General features: G+C 43.9%; 1 protein-coding gene across 4 annotated transcripts in view; it reads left to right on the top strand.

Moving 5' to 3' along the window:
- LOC117802758 (actin-binding LIM protein 1-like) overlaps positions 1-14,542 on the top strand; it is a 193,520-nt gene that overhangs the window by 102,752 nt on the left and 76,226 nt on the right. The window contains exon 1 of one of the 4 annotated variants that reach the window (XM_034663322.1): positions 36-296. The exons of the other annotated variants lie outside the window; for them this stretch is intronic. Coding sequence (XP_034519213.1) covers positions 173-296 — 124 coding nt within the window. The 5' untranslated portion in view covers positions 36-172. Of the gene's footprint in view, positions 1-35; positions 297-14,542 lie in introns of those variants that run through there. 4 annotated transcript variants of the gene reach the window in all.

Genomic DNA, 14,542 nt, shown 5'->3' with positions numbered 1-14,542 from the left:
CCCCATGTGTGCTCAGAGTATCCTGTTTGGAACAGGTGCTTGGAGGAAGTGCACCCTCCCGCAGCCCTGCGTGTTCCTGTGCTAGCGAAGCCCAGTGCTCAGGAGCCGCTCCCGGCAGGATGCTCGGGGGTATTTGGCAAAGGCGTCCTGCAGCTGCCAGAAGGACCTCAAGATGCTAGAACTTCCTGTTGTCCTCCGGCACGCCCCTCCTACTCTAGCTGTGCAGGCCCATGCTCTTCAAAGCGTCCCTACGCAGACCTGTCCTTTGTCGTCCTCAAAACAACCCTCGCAAGTTGGTAAGGAAGGAACTCTTTTCTCCATCTGAGAACAGGAAGGGAATTGGCAAAAAGCGGGGACAAAGTGACAAAGCAAACATGTAAGCGAACGTACAGAGTAGCTTCTGCATGTGGATGTAACTCTGTCTGATGGTGACCGCAGTACCATTCTAGAAATACCGCTGTGGGCCTGCTATGTCTCAGACATTGTGTCGACTGCTGTATAATTTTTCCTCATTAAATATTCATACTAACTCCACAAAGGGAAGACTACTTCTAGGCTCATTTTGCAGATAAAGAAACTGAGGCATAGGCTGCTACAAGAAACCTGCCAAAAGTCACATAGGTAGTGAGTGGAAGAGCTAGATTTGGACTTGATGCCAGCTCGGCTCAATACCCAAGTTTAGGGTCTTGCTCATGTCGCTGTATGGCCTCAGCCCTACGAGCAGAAGGACAGACCATCCCTGAGATCTGGTGAGCATCGGCACTCACAGTTTTTAGGCAGTAGGACTAATTGAGTGCTCTAGCAACTCCAGTTTGAAGACTCTCATAAAATAAATCACTGTCCCCAAGAAAATGAGCAAACATTTCTTTTCGCCTGTTCACAAACACAAGCTATCTGTATGGGGTTTTCTCTTGGCTTTACTGTAGGAACTTAGATATGTTTTGAACCTGGGTCTCTCTGTCTCTGAGCTGTTGTGACTAGTGAAAGTGAAAGAGCATGTTCAGGTCAAGTATCTTCTTGACAACAAACAAGGAGAGACTGGCATTGTCATCAAACACCCAAAGGATATCTGGAAAGGGTTCAGTGATCATGTTGTCAGCTGAGTCCAAATCCCAAAGCAGAATGTTCTGGACGGGAGACCAGGGACCAAAGTAGACTTGGCAGTCCCCTCCCTGGAAAAATAATTCATATCCCTGAAGATAGAAAGGTGTTTTTGCTTCAGTTCAAGCACCTGCTGTGTCCTCCTTATTATGTTTGATACACCCCTAGGGACTGTCTTCACTCAGGGTGGTCTCCCCAAGACTCAGATGCTCAGATTTACACATGACTGAAGGAACCTCGTGCGTGTTGGTGCATTGTTGTTTCTTAAAGTGATATCAACCTGTTTTCCAGCTGACCATAACATATAATACTATGATTCTATAACTTTACTTTTCGTGTCCGCTTCTCAGTCTATTCACTGTCACTAAGCCCAGCCCCACAGATCAGACTTGGACGGCAAAGGGGAAGGGCTTCGATATTGAGGGGCTTTGTTGTCTCATTCGAAAAGACACTCCTCAGGACTCTGTGGAGCTTTTCTGTCGAATCTTCCTGGTGGTATTGAGGTGCTATGTTGGGAAAGTGTTTTTAATACTTTGCAAACCTCAGACTTAATTGTAAAGGTCCTCCCTTAAATTTGAAAGAAGTGTTTGATCTGGCCACAAAAAGCAATGTATCCTGAGAGAGACTGCAAGAAAGAACGTCTGGTTCCTCCCTTCAGCCCTGCTGTCTGTCCTGACTGGCGGCTTAGACTTATGTCTGTCCTGAACACAAAGTAGTAACAGGGATCTGGGGCTTCCAAGGGGGCTGGCCTCAGTTCTTCCAGCGTGCTGGAGTCAAAAGCGTTGACTTTTTATTCCACTGGGGATGGAAATGGTGGGTGGTGGACAGTTTCCTCCTAAGTCTTGGGAAGGCCCTGAAGGAGACAGATTAGAGATTTCATCTGTGTGGTAAAGGTTTAGATCATTCGCATTTTTTTTTCATTCACAGTTAGCCATGACCCCTGTTAGCTTCTCAAGGCTTCCTCTTCCATTAGTTTAATCATATTTCCCAGAATCATAGTTTTAAGCTCTTGACAGTCAGGCCCTGCCTTTCTAGCATGTCCTACCATTAACCCCCAAAGGCCCACATCAGACTTCTTTGTCACAGATGTTTGAAGGCCCCTTTCTCCATGGGGCTCTCTCTGCATGTGCTGTTCTGGCATAGGCTTCCTGCGCCTCTGACTCTTAGGCAGGATTCAGTTTAAGCTTTTCCTCCTCTCGGCAGGCCTCCCTTCCTTCTTGCCTCATCCTCCTCTGGGCTTCTGCAGGTTGCTCTGCACATTTCTGTTAAGAGTCGCCCATTTCTAATGCACTGTGAGTTCCCCTCGCAGTTTGTGGAGAGAGCCACATTCATATTTTTATTTGATTCTAGGACCTGGCCCAGAAAAGCCTGTAAGTGTGTGAGTGAATGAATGAATGAATGAATGTTTGCAGAAATCAGATCATTGTGTTAGACCACAAAGGGCATAAATTGTCCCCCTGCCTTCCAGTAGCTGGTGAGGCTGCGTGGCGCAGTGGCTCTGAGTGTTGGGCTCTGGGATCAGACCGCCCTGCCAGGTTCAAAGTCCAGCGCCATTCCTTATTAGCTGTGTGAACTGGACAGTTACTTAATATCTCTGAGCCTTGGTTTGATCACATGTCGAATGTGGGTGATACTGCCTCCATTACAGAAATATTACGAGAACTAAAAGAAAATATATAGATACAGAAGAAGAAAATATACCAGCATTTAGTATAGGGTAGCGTAGGTTCTCAGTCAGTGTGGCCCCCCCTTTCTGCTTCTCTCCACCCCCAAAGTGGGAGAAACCAAATAAATGGTTAGGTAATAAATACCATTAATTTTCAAAGGAAGGAAAGGTAACTTGGCAAGAGAAAGTAGGATTTGAGCTAGAAAACAGAGAAGGTATCCCAAAAATACGAACAGAAGGGATATATCTCAATAATATGAAAGTAGAAAGAAAAAAATAGAAGACATTTTTCACTTGGTTTCCTTGCCTGACCCTGTTTGGTCCAGCCTTGTTATTTTGTTTCTTTGTTATTTATTTATTTATTTGGGTCCAGGAACGTGGACAAGTAACAATTTTCACAGGAAGTGTTCCCATCTAATTTACTTCCTTAAGTAACTAAATATGCTGAAATGTCCACTAGTTCTAATAATATATACTGAAAAACTAATCTTATTTAGTTGGTTAAGCGTCCGACTCTTGGTTTTGGCTCACATGGTGATCTCAGGGTTGTGAGATCAAGCCCCACCTCGGGCTCCATGCTTAGTGCAGAGTCTGAGATTCTCTCTCTCCTTTCTGCTCCTCCCACTTGTGCACACACTCTTTCTCTCTCAAATTAGTAAATAGATCTTTTAAAAAAAACTGATCTTATTTAAAATCAGACGGTAAGGTGTTTAAATTTATTGTCTGGCATTGCTTTTATCCTGGCTTAAAAAAATTATTTTATCCTAGCTTTAAGAAGACTTTAAAAAAGTTTCTTACTAAGAGTGGCCTACCTTCACAGAAACCCCTGATTTAGCATCATTGACTAAGGATTGTGGGGTATGGCCCAGGGCTCAGGATTATAGACTCCTGTTAATTGAGTGAGTCCGACATGGGTCTGGGGTGGCCCTGGGAGGCAAGACAAAGGCTGCCAATGGAAGGTAGCATAGGCGTGTGCTATTCCTTGCGGTGTAGAGGCAGCCAAGAGAGTGAGGACTCCTTTCTCAGCCTTTGGAAGGCACCACACCCAGAACACGTTCGAGGAACCCTTTGCAGATTCAGAATTCATGGGACCTTCGAATTTAAATATGCTAGAACTCCAGATGAACTATGGTATGTGTTAGAATTCTAGATGTTTCTGAAAGGTAGAAATGAAACTTGGATACCAACACCCTCCTAAGGGAGTGGGAGATAGAGGCTCAGAGAAGTAAAATGACTTTCCCAGGGTCTGTCATACTATGTAGAGGTGAGATTCAAGGCAAAATGAGGCTTCTTTCTCCCCCATTAACATTGCAGAAGAGAAGACCAAAGTGTTCTCAAAATTGTTTTTGGTTTAACTTGAGATTCAGCTCAGGTGAAACATTGCTGGGAAGCCCCAGCAGACTTCCCTTCATTGGGGCCCCTTCCTGTACCACATAGTTGTTCATTCATGGATGGATATGTGTGTCTACATGTCTCTCCCTACCGGGTAGTAAGGTTCTTATGGGCAGGAACGTGGCCTTGTTTCTGCGGCGTATAACACAGTGCTTGATAAACGAAAGCACTTCATACATTTTAAAAATTCAGAGATAATTCACACACCATAAAAACATACCATTTTAACCTGTGCAATTCTGTGGCTTTTTTAGTATATTCACAGGGTTGTATAACCATCATTCCTGTCTAATCCCAGGGCATTTTTATCACCCCTAAAACAACCCTGTATCCATTGGCAGCCAATGCCCTGTTATCAGCACCCCCAAACCCCCAGCCCCAGGCAGCTAGCTACCCATCTACCTTCTGTCTCTGTCTGTCTATGGATTTGCCTCTTCTGGAATTTCATAGCATTGGAATCATACAACATGTGGCCTTTCGTGTCTGGCTTCTTTCGCTTAGTATAGTAGTTTCACAGTTCATCAGTGTTGTAGGGCATGTCTGTAGCTCATTCCTTTTTATGGCCAAACAATATTTCATGGTATGGATACACCACATTTGGCTTATGTATTTATTGGATGATGGACATTTGAGTTGTTTCTGCTTTTTGGGCATTATGAATCTGCAATGAACATACGAGTGCAAGTTTTTGTATGGACATATGTTTTCAATTCTCTTGGGTATGTACCTAGGAGTGGGATTGCTGGGTCATATGGTCACTCTGTGTTTAACTTTTTGAGGAACTGCCAAGCCGTTGTCCCCAGTGACTGAACTATTTCGCATTAAAATTGTACTTAATACAATTCTAAATTAAGTCAAAGCTCCAACACAAAAGTGGGATAACCAGTTTTCACTAAAATAAAAAATCCCATATGGACCTTCACGTCTGTTTACATCCTGTATCTTGGCCCTAATATCCCCACTACTTAAAGGTCTGCAAACACATTATGTACAGGAAGGTAGGACCTTTACTCTGAGGTAGTAATTGGCTGGTTTCCTTATTATGCTGCGGGCGCCCTCAAGACTTATTTGGTTGCTGTTTAGAGATCTTTCCTCATCCAAGTTCTGTAGCCGGAGATAGCAACTGAAATGAATCAGAGGACGTTAGAGATGATCTGACTCACAGTGCTCAGAAAGATCCAGCCCACCAGGGTCTACATGCGGCCCAGTGGACAGGGAGAATTCTCATGACAGAAAATGGGTCCCCACGGGAAAAAGATAAGCTTGGGAAGAAAAGCCAAATACTTGGAGCCACGGCCATCACCCATCCTCCTCCCTTTCTGTCCGTCGCTACTCAGATCATTTTGTAAGGTCATTTTTGACATCACCAGAATATTCCGGGGTGTTTAACATTTGCTCCTCTTGTGGGACAGTTCCCAGTTCTGTTTCATATCACCCTTTTCCCTGAAGTGCTATCATGTGATTCTAGTATGTAAAAGAACATTCATCTGTTATCTTTTCCTCGGGCAGGACCCGTCCTTGAAGGGTACCGTCAAACTCTGTAATCACTTGGGAGCCGGCCCTGCTCCCTGATTGTTAAGGTCGTCAGTAGGGCCAGGATTATCCTTGATGAAAATACCATGTGATATTAATTTTTTAGTAGTACTTCAGCTGAGCTTTGCTCCAACGTACACTGTGCTTCCATTGGTCTATTTTAAGAGTTTAAAGGGGGATACAAGCAGCAGGTTCTAACACATTTTTGGTTGGCTTCTCTGTCTCGGTCCAGGAGTGGTCTAGTTCATTTTCTGTCTGGGCCGCTGGTGGGAAGGGGTGAGCCCAGTGCAGCAAGCATTCCTTCCCTCAGACCTTTATAGCATTTTCTCAGTATTGCTCCTCCCAACCCTCCCGCTACCTCGTTAGCGTGATTTAGGTCCTTGTGCTCTTCGCAGTACCCGGATGTAAGCTCACGGAGGGCGCCATCGAGGCGTCTTTGATCTCTAGACCACCTTCGGCCTCACGGAGGTGATGTTATGCGTATTGTAGATGCTCAGTAAATACTTGTTAGCCTAATTCGTGAGTCAACTGTAATTTCTTTCTTTTCATGATTCCCTGATTTGTGCCCACTTTGCTTTCAGCGGTGGGATGCGGTGGCTTATGGCCATTCTTGTGGCTTTAGTGCTTTTCCCTGTGTGGAAACGTTAAGAGCCAGCGAAGCCTACTGGTAAAGGCTCATCACCGTTAGTATATTTTATTCTGGAAGGGAAAAACTGTATCGTACAATCCAGATCCCAAACCAAGCCCAGTTTATGTTCTAAATCTCTCTCTTCCTGTCCTCCTCCTGATCTTCGGAAACCCTACCAAATCCAGTACATATGCAGTGTTTTCTGTCTTGCTGGGGACTGGTGAGAAGGAGAATGGGAACAAAACTACCTGCTTTACCTTTTCAGAAATACGGCCAACTTGACACGAGGTGAATCGTAGTTTTTGCACAGTCTCTGGTTGGATTGTAGAAATATTCATCTCATGGATATATGTAAATACAACAGGACATCATTATAAAATGACTCATTCCCATAGAACTTGATAAATGTTATAAATCACATCCTTCCCCCAAGCTTCCCCTAGAACTGCGGGCTAACGGACGTTTGGGGTCCTATGTGTTTAGTTCTCACCCCTGTTAGCAGAGTGAATCCGATAGATTCATTTACATATTCTAAAGGAAGAAGCACATTAGCATAGTGTGTGTGCCTACAAATTCCATTATGTTTGTACAGTAAAATGATCCAGTGAATCATTGATTCGCCTGAGAAAAAAAGAGTATATTATGCCTGATGAGCATATTTGATGATTTCAGAGTATTCTATTTAGAATCTGTCTCTGATTTAGAGTAGAGGACTGGTTGAAAATGATCAGAGGATTGAGACCAATTTTTCTTTCTTTTGTATCACAAAAATATGAATAACTTAGATTCTCTTTTGTTTTGAACTCCCCAAAAAGCAGACCCTGAGACAAGGAGTTGAGGGCAAGTTATTTATTTAGAAGGTGATCCCAGGAATCACTGGTAGGAGGGTTAAACTAATAAAAGGTAAATTATCAAACTAGTTACCAGTGTGGGGAGCCCACACTGAGCTACTTGGGAACTGGGGGAGATCATGTAGATATGCCTCAGGGATGTCCCAGCTGGGCCATTGATCTACCTAACACCTCCCCACCTGTCATTGTTTGAAAGCAGCTTCCAGGTGCATTAACTCACCCATCACGAGGTTTGTAGTAACCACGCTTGAATTGTAGAAGTGAATGCCAAGGAGATATGAGCAAACAACAGAGGGGGGAATGGATAGTCTAAGAACATAAAGAAGTTTCATAGGAACCCAGGAGATGCTGAACAGCCAGGCCTCAGGAAGTATAAAATTCCAGTCCCCTCCAGGACCATCAGTTCAGTTTTAGGGAATGTCCTATTCTCCCTCCCAGTTGACTTCCTCTGACACTCTACCCCTCAGAATTTTGGTATCCACATGGCACTGTGAGGTGCACCCCTGGCTTGGCCTTATTTGACCTTTTAATACAAGTACCCACCACTGACTGAGACTTTTTGATATGTCTCTTGGTTCAGATTCCCAAGAGTGAAAACCTAGTTGGCCCAGCTCATCTTTTTCAAGGCAGAATGTAAATTGTAAGTGTTTGGCCAGCTGATGTATGCGTTTTCCAATCCCCCCAACCATCCAGTGTCTACTAATGATCCAGTCAGCCATGGCCAAGGTGAGAAGTCATATGGCTCAGTGTCTAGGCAAAAGAGGGGGAGAATGGGAACAGAAAAGGAATGGATGGGGCAGGGTCCCCCATAGCATGTGGTTACACCTGGACAAGACTCTGTGTTGATAAATGAAAGTCTTGTCATGAGGAATTTCAGGGCATTTTCATGAATATATAGACTAAATAACAAAAAAGATAAAATAAAACCCTATATGGCTATCCTTTGAACCAGTGTATCATCTTTCTGGAGGAAAGATGCTGTGGAAATCCTAGATATAAATAAAGTACCAACAATTTTGGTTCTTGAACTAAGAATCTGGGGGGAAAAAATCAGTAAAAAGGCAAAGGTGTACCATCTCCCTTTTCCTAAAGAATGCCAGAGATACACTTGCCTTACCAAGTCCAAGAAATGAGAGCGGACATATAACAACAGTGATGAGACTGTTCATTATCTCTAAGTGCAGATGAAGCCATTGGGTGATGTACTTTCAGACTGTTCTAGAAGATGCCAACACTGAGAATCTTGGCTAGTCTGGTGCAGGTCAGTCTCTTCCTGCTGTGAAAACCAGGACAGTAGCCCTCTGGGACTTGTCTCCTACCCACCTCCTGATTTCTGTCAGTCATGATATTGTTTTCAGATTGTTCTTTGCCTTCTTTGCTCAGGACATTCCCATTTTCTTCTAGAACCATAACCCAGTAATTCGGGTATCAGGTCCCTATTTAATAGAATTTGCTGCTCATGACCAGTCCTTTTACAAGAGCTGCACTCCTGAGTGCATGTTAACTCATTTCAGGATTGGCTTGATGTTGTTGTTAAGCTGTTTTTCCAAGAAGGGTGGGTGGAGGTGTATTTCCTGAGCCCCCTTGTGTTTGTGGTGGTTTGACTGTTGCCTTCATGTCTGAAGATTTTGACTGAATGTAAGGTTCTTGGGAAACTTTGCTTCTCAAGACTTCCAGGTATTGTCCCATGGTCTTCTACCCATCAGTGTTGCTGTTGAGAAGTTGGAGGTGAACCTGAGCTTTTCTCTTTTTGTGGCTTATAGGTTTTTTCCGCCTGGATAAATGGAGAATGATGCCCTTTGAAGTTCAGAAGCTCAGGCTAGGACTTGGACTTAGCATTCTATGTCAAATTTTGCCAAAATATTGTATCTATACTCATTAAATCTGCAAGTTCAAACCTATTTTTTGTTAAGATACTTATTTATTTATTTGAGAGAGAGCACGAGCACAGGGCAGAGAGAGGGAGAAGAAGACTCTCTGCTGAGCAGGGAACCTGATGCGGGACTCGATCCCAGGACCCAAGAATCATGACCTGAGCCAGAGGCAGATGTTTAACCGGCTGAGCCACTCAGGCACCCCTCAAATCGCTTTTCGTTTCCAGGAAGTCCTTGTGGGTTAATCTTTGAATATAGTTTCTGCTTCTTACACTCTCCACATCTAGGACGTAAGGGTTTTTTAGAGTCTTCCTTTATTTTGAACATCTATTGACTTTCTCTCATTGTTTTAGGTGTTTTGTCCTGCATTCACTGAGATCATTTTAAGCTCGTTCCTATGCTAGCAAGTGGATGTTATCTCAGTGTCTGCTCTGTTCTTCGGTGTTTCATTTATTGCTATTGATACGATCTTGGGCCTCAGTGTTCATTCCTTATTTCTATCATCTTTTCCTTCATCTCATTTTGTCGTGTCTTGATCTCACTCTGCAGCTCTTTTTTTTTTTTTTTAATTTCATGCACCAATGCAACATTCTGCATCCGCACCCCCCCCTTCCTCTGGTCACCGCACAGAAGCCTGGATGATCCTGGCCCAGAAATGGCCATCAGATAGTGTACCTTTCTCAGCCCCTTTTTTTTTTTTTTTTTTTTTTTTAATTTCATGCACCAATGCAACATTCTGCATCCGCACCCGCCCCCCTTCCTCTGTTCACCACACAGAAGCCTGGATGATCCTGGCCCAGAAATGGCCATCAGATAGTGTACCTTTCTCTGCTCAAAACCTCCAGGGGATTCCTGCCTCACTCACTTATAAAACCCAAGGTCTTTGCCAGGACCTGTGGGCCTCAGCGCCTCCAGCCTCACTGCTCCACGGGGCCTTGGACACACCAGGTGAGCTCCACCTTATGACCTTCGCTCTTACCGTTGACTCTGTCCGGGGTGCTCTTTCCTCAGATGTCACGTCACTTACATTTCCACCCCCGTCAGGCCTACTCAGATGACACTTTCTCCAAAGAGGCTTTCCTCGGCCACCTGCTTAAAACCTCCTTTCCTTCCCCCAACATGTTCTTTTACAGCCTCGATTTTTCCCCCCAGAGTTCTTATCATTTATATCATTTATATATTGTTTACTTATATATTTTATTATATCAGCATCCCTCTCCCCAACTGGAATGTAAGCTCCATCCAGAAAGATTTCTCTTTCTTTTGCTGTGATATCCCAGCACCTGGAACAGGTTCTGACAGTCAGTCGGTACTTGCTGAATGAGTGGGTGGGTTGAGGAGAACAACTTTGTCTTCCTGGGAGGATTTCCTGATGCTGACGTCCACTCTTGCTTTAATGGCGGGCGTCACACGCCTTCTCTCATTTGGCAACAAAGGTCATATACCGAGGGATCAAGAGGTACTAAAATTCTTCAAGGCATTATAAGGTATGTCCCCCAGACTCAATATTTTCAAAAGGCTCCTGATATCCTAAAATGGTTTTGAAAACTGGGATTTTGCCATTTTCAAGCCTATCCTATTTTGCTGTAAATTGATGAAGCAGTAAGAAGTGAAACCGTAACAATCGTTATTGCCTTTCCTCGTACTCGGGCTTAGTGTGGGGCACTTCCATCTCATACAGAACGTCTCTCACCCTCACTCCACGCCTGGCACAGAATTTGCAGGGCCCTGTGCAAAAGGAAAATGTGGGGCACCTTGTTTAAAGTGCAGGAATCAAATACCATTAAAGGTGCTAAAATAGAGGGTTTCCTGGATGGCTCAGTCGGTTAAGCGTCTGCCTTCAGCTCAGGTCATGATCCCAGGGTCCTGGGATCGAGTCCTGAGTCGGACTCCCTGCTCAGCAGGGAGTCTGCTTCTCCCTCTCCCTCTGGGTGCTGTCTCTCTTGCTCTCGTTCTCAAATAAAAGTAAATAAAGTCCTTTAAAAAAGAGGTACTAAAATATAAAGCCTTTTTCCTTATGCCACACTCTCACCTTGTCATAGTGTTTTTATTTGCAGTTAGATGTCCCAAGTAAAGTAAAATTTTATTTTTTAAATTGTTAAAAATTTTTACTTATTTATTAGAGAGAGAGCACAAGTGGAAGGGGCAGAGAGAGAGGGAGAGAGAATCTGAAGCAGAGTCTGTGCCCGACGGGGGGCTCCATCTCACAACCCTGAGATCATGACCCGAGCGGAAACCCAGAGTGGGCAGCCCAACCAACTCTACCACCCAGGCGCCCCTGAAGTAAAATTTTAAATTATTAACATGAACTGGACCATTCATGTTTATATTGTGCAGTGCTCATTTTAAATGCCAATAGAAGCGCATTTAGCTCATGTGGAATCACTGAAAGTACACAGTCTCATAGACTGTAGATCCATATGTGTTTCATTCTTTAAAGAAACATGGGAATTCTACACAGAGCTAACTCAACTGTTTCAATTTTGCCTCTTGATGCAGGCACGTTCCGCCAGGGCCCTCTGTCTTTGGCTTACTGATGGAAGGAAGGGGCAGTGGGTTGTCCTACCCTTCCCTTTCTTCTACGTCATCATTTTCAGTGCAAGTGGTTGGCGAATACAAGGAGGTGACATGACTCAGAAAGGATAGGATAGGGTTCCCTGGTTGGTTGTTTTCTGGACTATCATTGCCTTTGTTCTGCATCTGAAGCAAGTGTTCCGATTGGAATGCAAATGGACCTCTCAGCACCCCTCTTCATCCAGCGGTATATGTAACTGCACTTACCTTGCCCTCGCCCGCAGTCTCCCTGAACTGCTCCCTGCATGCATCTTGGGTCCACTGGAGTCCTGTGTTCATGGCGCCCTGTCAATGGGGTGGCAGGAGTGGCGTCACACATCCAGCATCTGTCTCGTCTTCTCACATGCATGCTCCGTTGTCCCAGCAGATGTCATCGACAAAACACAAGTTCAGAGATAAAATTCTTACAATATCAATGAGACAAAAGCAAAGCATTAAACCAAATGGAGGGCCCTTCTGAGCACGGCCTGCGTGAGCCCACGGGCTGCATGCCTTTGAAGCGGCCCAGTCCCCACCGCCTCACCAGTGGGGCGTATTATTACCCTTCACAGAGGAGACTGCTGAAACCCAGAGACAGCAAAGGGGCCCAAGGTCACTCAGCCTGTGGCGCAGCTGGGATTCAAACCCTGGCTGTGTTTGATCAGGATGCTTGTGGGGCCAGCGTGACAGAGTGGCATAACCACTGGATAGAGGTAAGGCATTAGGAGTTTTGACCCATTTCTAAGTAATTGAGTAACCTTGGGCAAGTCTGCCTTAGGACTGAGTTTTCATCGTACAGGAAATTGATGCCTATTTTTTCCCACATGGTATAGTGTTTTCCAAACAGTGTTGGGTGCACAGCCCCTTCTCTCCTTGCACCAAAAACTGGAGAAACTGAGATGCGTGTTGGGTGACAGCAGTGCCCTTCCGGTGGTAGCAGATGGGTTATGGCCGTGCACGTGGCATGCTTCGTTTGGCCTGTCCCACACATGATGGCTGAAATGTCAGGGGAGAGAAGTTATTTTCTGGCACTGTGCCAGCGTGGCAGTGGGCACCATTTGAGTTGTAAGACTAAATGAGGGGGCTAAATGTAGGCTTTGTAAAACCTACAAACATTCTCTGATCCAGCTCCCTCCTGCCAAATTTTTAAATTGTTTTTCTTTGTAAACCATAGGAATGCTAGGCTTTGAGAATGATTACACAGGATGGGTAATTGAATTGTATCTTAAAAAATGTGCTATGTGTAGATTGCTCTGGGTAGCATGGACATTTTAACTATGTTAATTCTTCCGATCCATGAGCATGGAATATTTTTCCAATCTTTTTGTGTCTTCCTCAATGTCTTACAAGAGTGATTTATAGTTTCTAGAATATAGATCTTTACGTCTCTGGTTAAGTTAATTCCAAGGTAACGTATGGTTTTTGGTGCTATTGTAAATGGGATGGATTCCCTAATTTCTCTTTCTTCAGTCTCATTATTCGTGTATAGAAATGCAGCTGATGGCGCCTGGGTGGCACAGCGGTTAAGCGTCTGCCTTCGGCTCAGGGCGTGATCCCGGCGTTATGGGATCGAGCCCCACATCAGGCTCCTCCGCTATGATCCTGCTTCTTCCTCTCCCACTCCCCCTGCTTGTGTTCCCTCTCTCGCTGGCTGTCTCTATCTCTGTCAAATAAATAAATAAAATCTTTAAAAAAAAAAAGAAATGCAGCTGATTTCTGAGCATTGATTTTGTATCCCNTGTTCCCTCTCTCGCTGGCTGTCTCTATCTCTGTCAAATAAATAAATAAAATCTTTTAAAAAAAAAAGAAATGCAGCTGATTTCTGAGCATTGATTTTGTATCCTGCCAATTTACTGAATTGCTCGATAACTTCTAATAGTTTGGGCGTGGATTCTTTTGGGTTTTCCATATAGAGTATCATGTCATCTGCGAAGAGAGACATTTTGACTTCTTCTTTGCCGATTTGGATACCTTTGATCCCTTTTTGTCGTCTGATTGCTGTTGCAAGGACTTCTAGTACTATGTTGAATAATAGTGGCGAGAGTGGGCATCCTTGTCGTGTTCCTGATCTTAAGGGAAAGGCTTCCAGCTTTTCCCCATTGAGAATAATGCTTGCAGTAGGCTTTTCATAGATGGCTTTTATGAGATTGAGAAATGTACCCTCTATTCCTACACTCTGAAGGGTTTTGATCAGGAAAGGATGCTGTATTTTGTCAAATGCTTTTTCTGCATCGATTGAGAGGATCATATGGTTTTTGAGTTTTTTCTTGTTAATATGATGTATCCCATTGATTGATTTGCGAGTGTTGAACCATGCTTGCATCCCAGGTATGAATCCCACTTGGTCATGATGGATAATCCTTTTAATGTACTGTTGGATTCTATTAGCAAGGATCTTGTTGAGGATTTTGGCATCCATATTCATTAGAGAAATCGGTCTGTAATTCTCCTTTTTGAGGGGGTCTTTGCCTGGTTTGGGGATCAAGGTAATATTAGCCTCATAGAATGAGTTTGGTAGCTTTCCTTCTGTTTCTATTTTTTGAAATAGCTTTAGGAGAATAGGTATTATTTCTTCTTTGAATGTTTGGTAGAATTCCCCAGGAAAACCGTCTGGGCCTGGAGTTTTATTATTTGGAAGGTTGTTTATCACTGACTCAATTTCTTCATAGTTAATTGGCCTATTTAAGAAATCTATTTCTTCCTGTTTCAGTCTTGGTAGTTTATAGGTTTCCAGGAAGGCCTCCATCNTCCAGGAAGGCCTCCATCTCTTCCAGATTGCTTAATTTATTGGCATATAGCTGTTGATAAAAGGTTCTAATAATCCTTCCAATTTCATTGGTGTCGGTTGTGAACTCTCCTTTTTCATTCATAAGTTTATTAATTTGGGTCCTTTCTCTATTCTTTTGGATAAGTCTTGCCAGTGGTCTGTCAGTTTTATTGATTC

This window comes from Ailuropoda melanoleuca, chromosome 6 (genome assembly GCF_002007445.2).
Source record: "Ailuropoda melanoleuca isolate Jingjing chromosome 6, ASM200744v2, whole genome shotgun sequence".
NCBI classification, from domain to species: Eukaryota; Metazoa; Chordata; class Mammalia; order Carnivora; family Ursidae; genus Ailuropoda; species Ailuropoda melanoleuca.
Note: the sequence above shows the minus strand (reverse complement) of the source record. Positions and strands in the feature narration are given on the sequence as shown.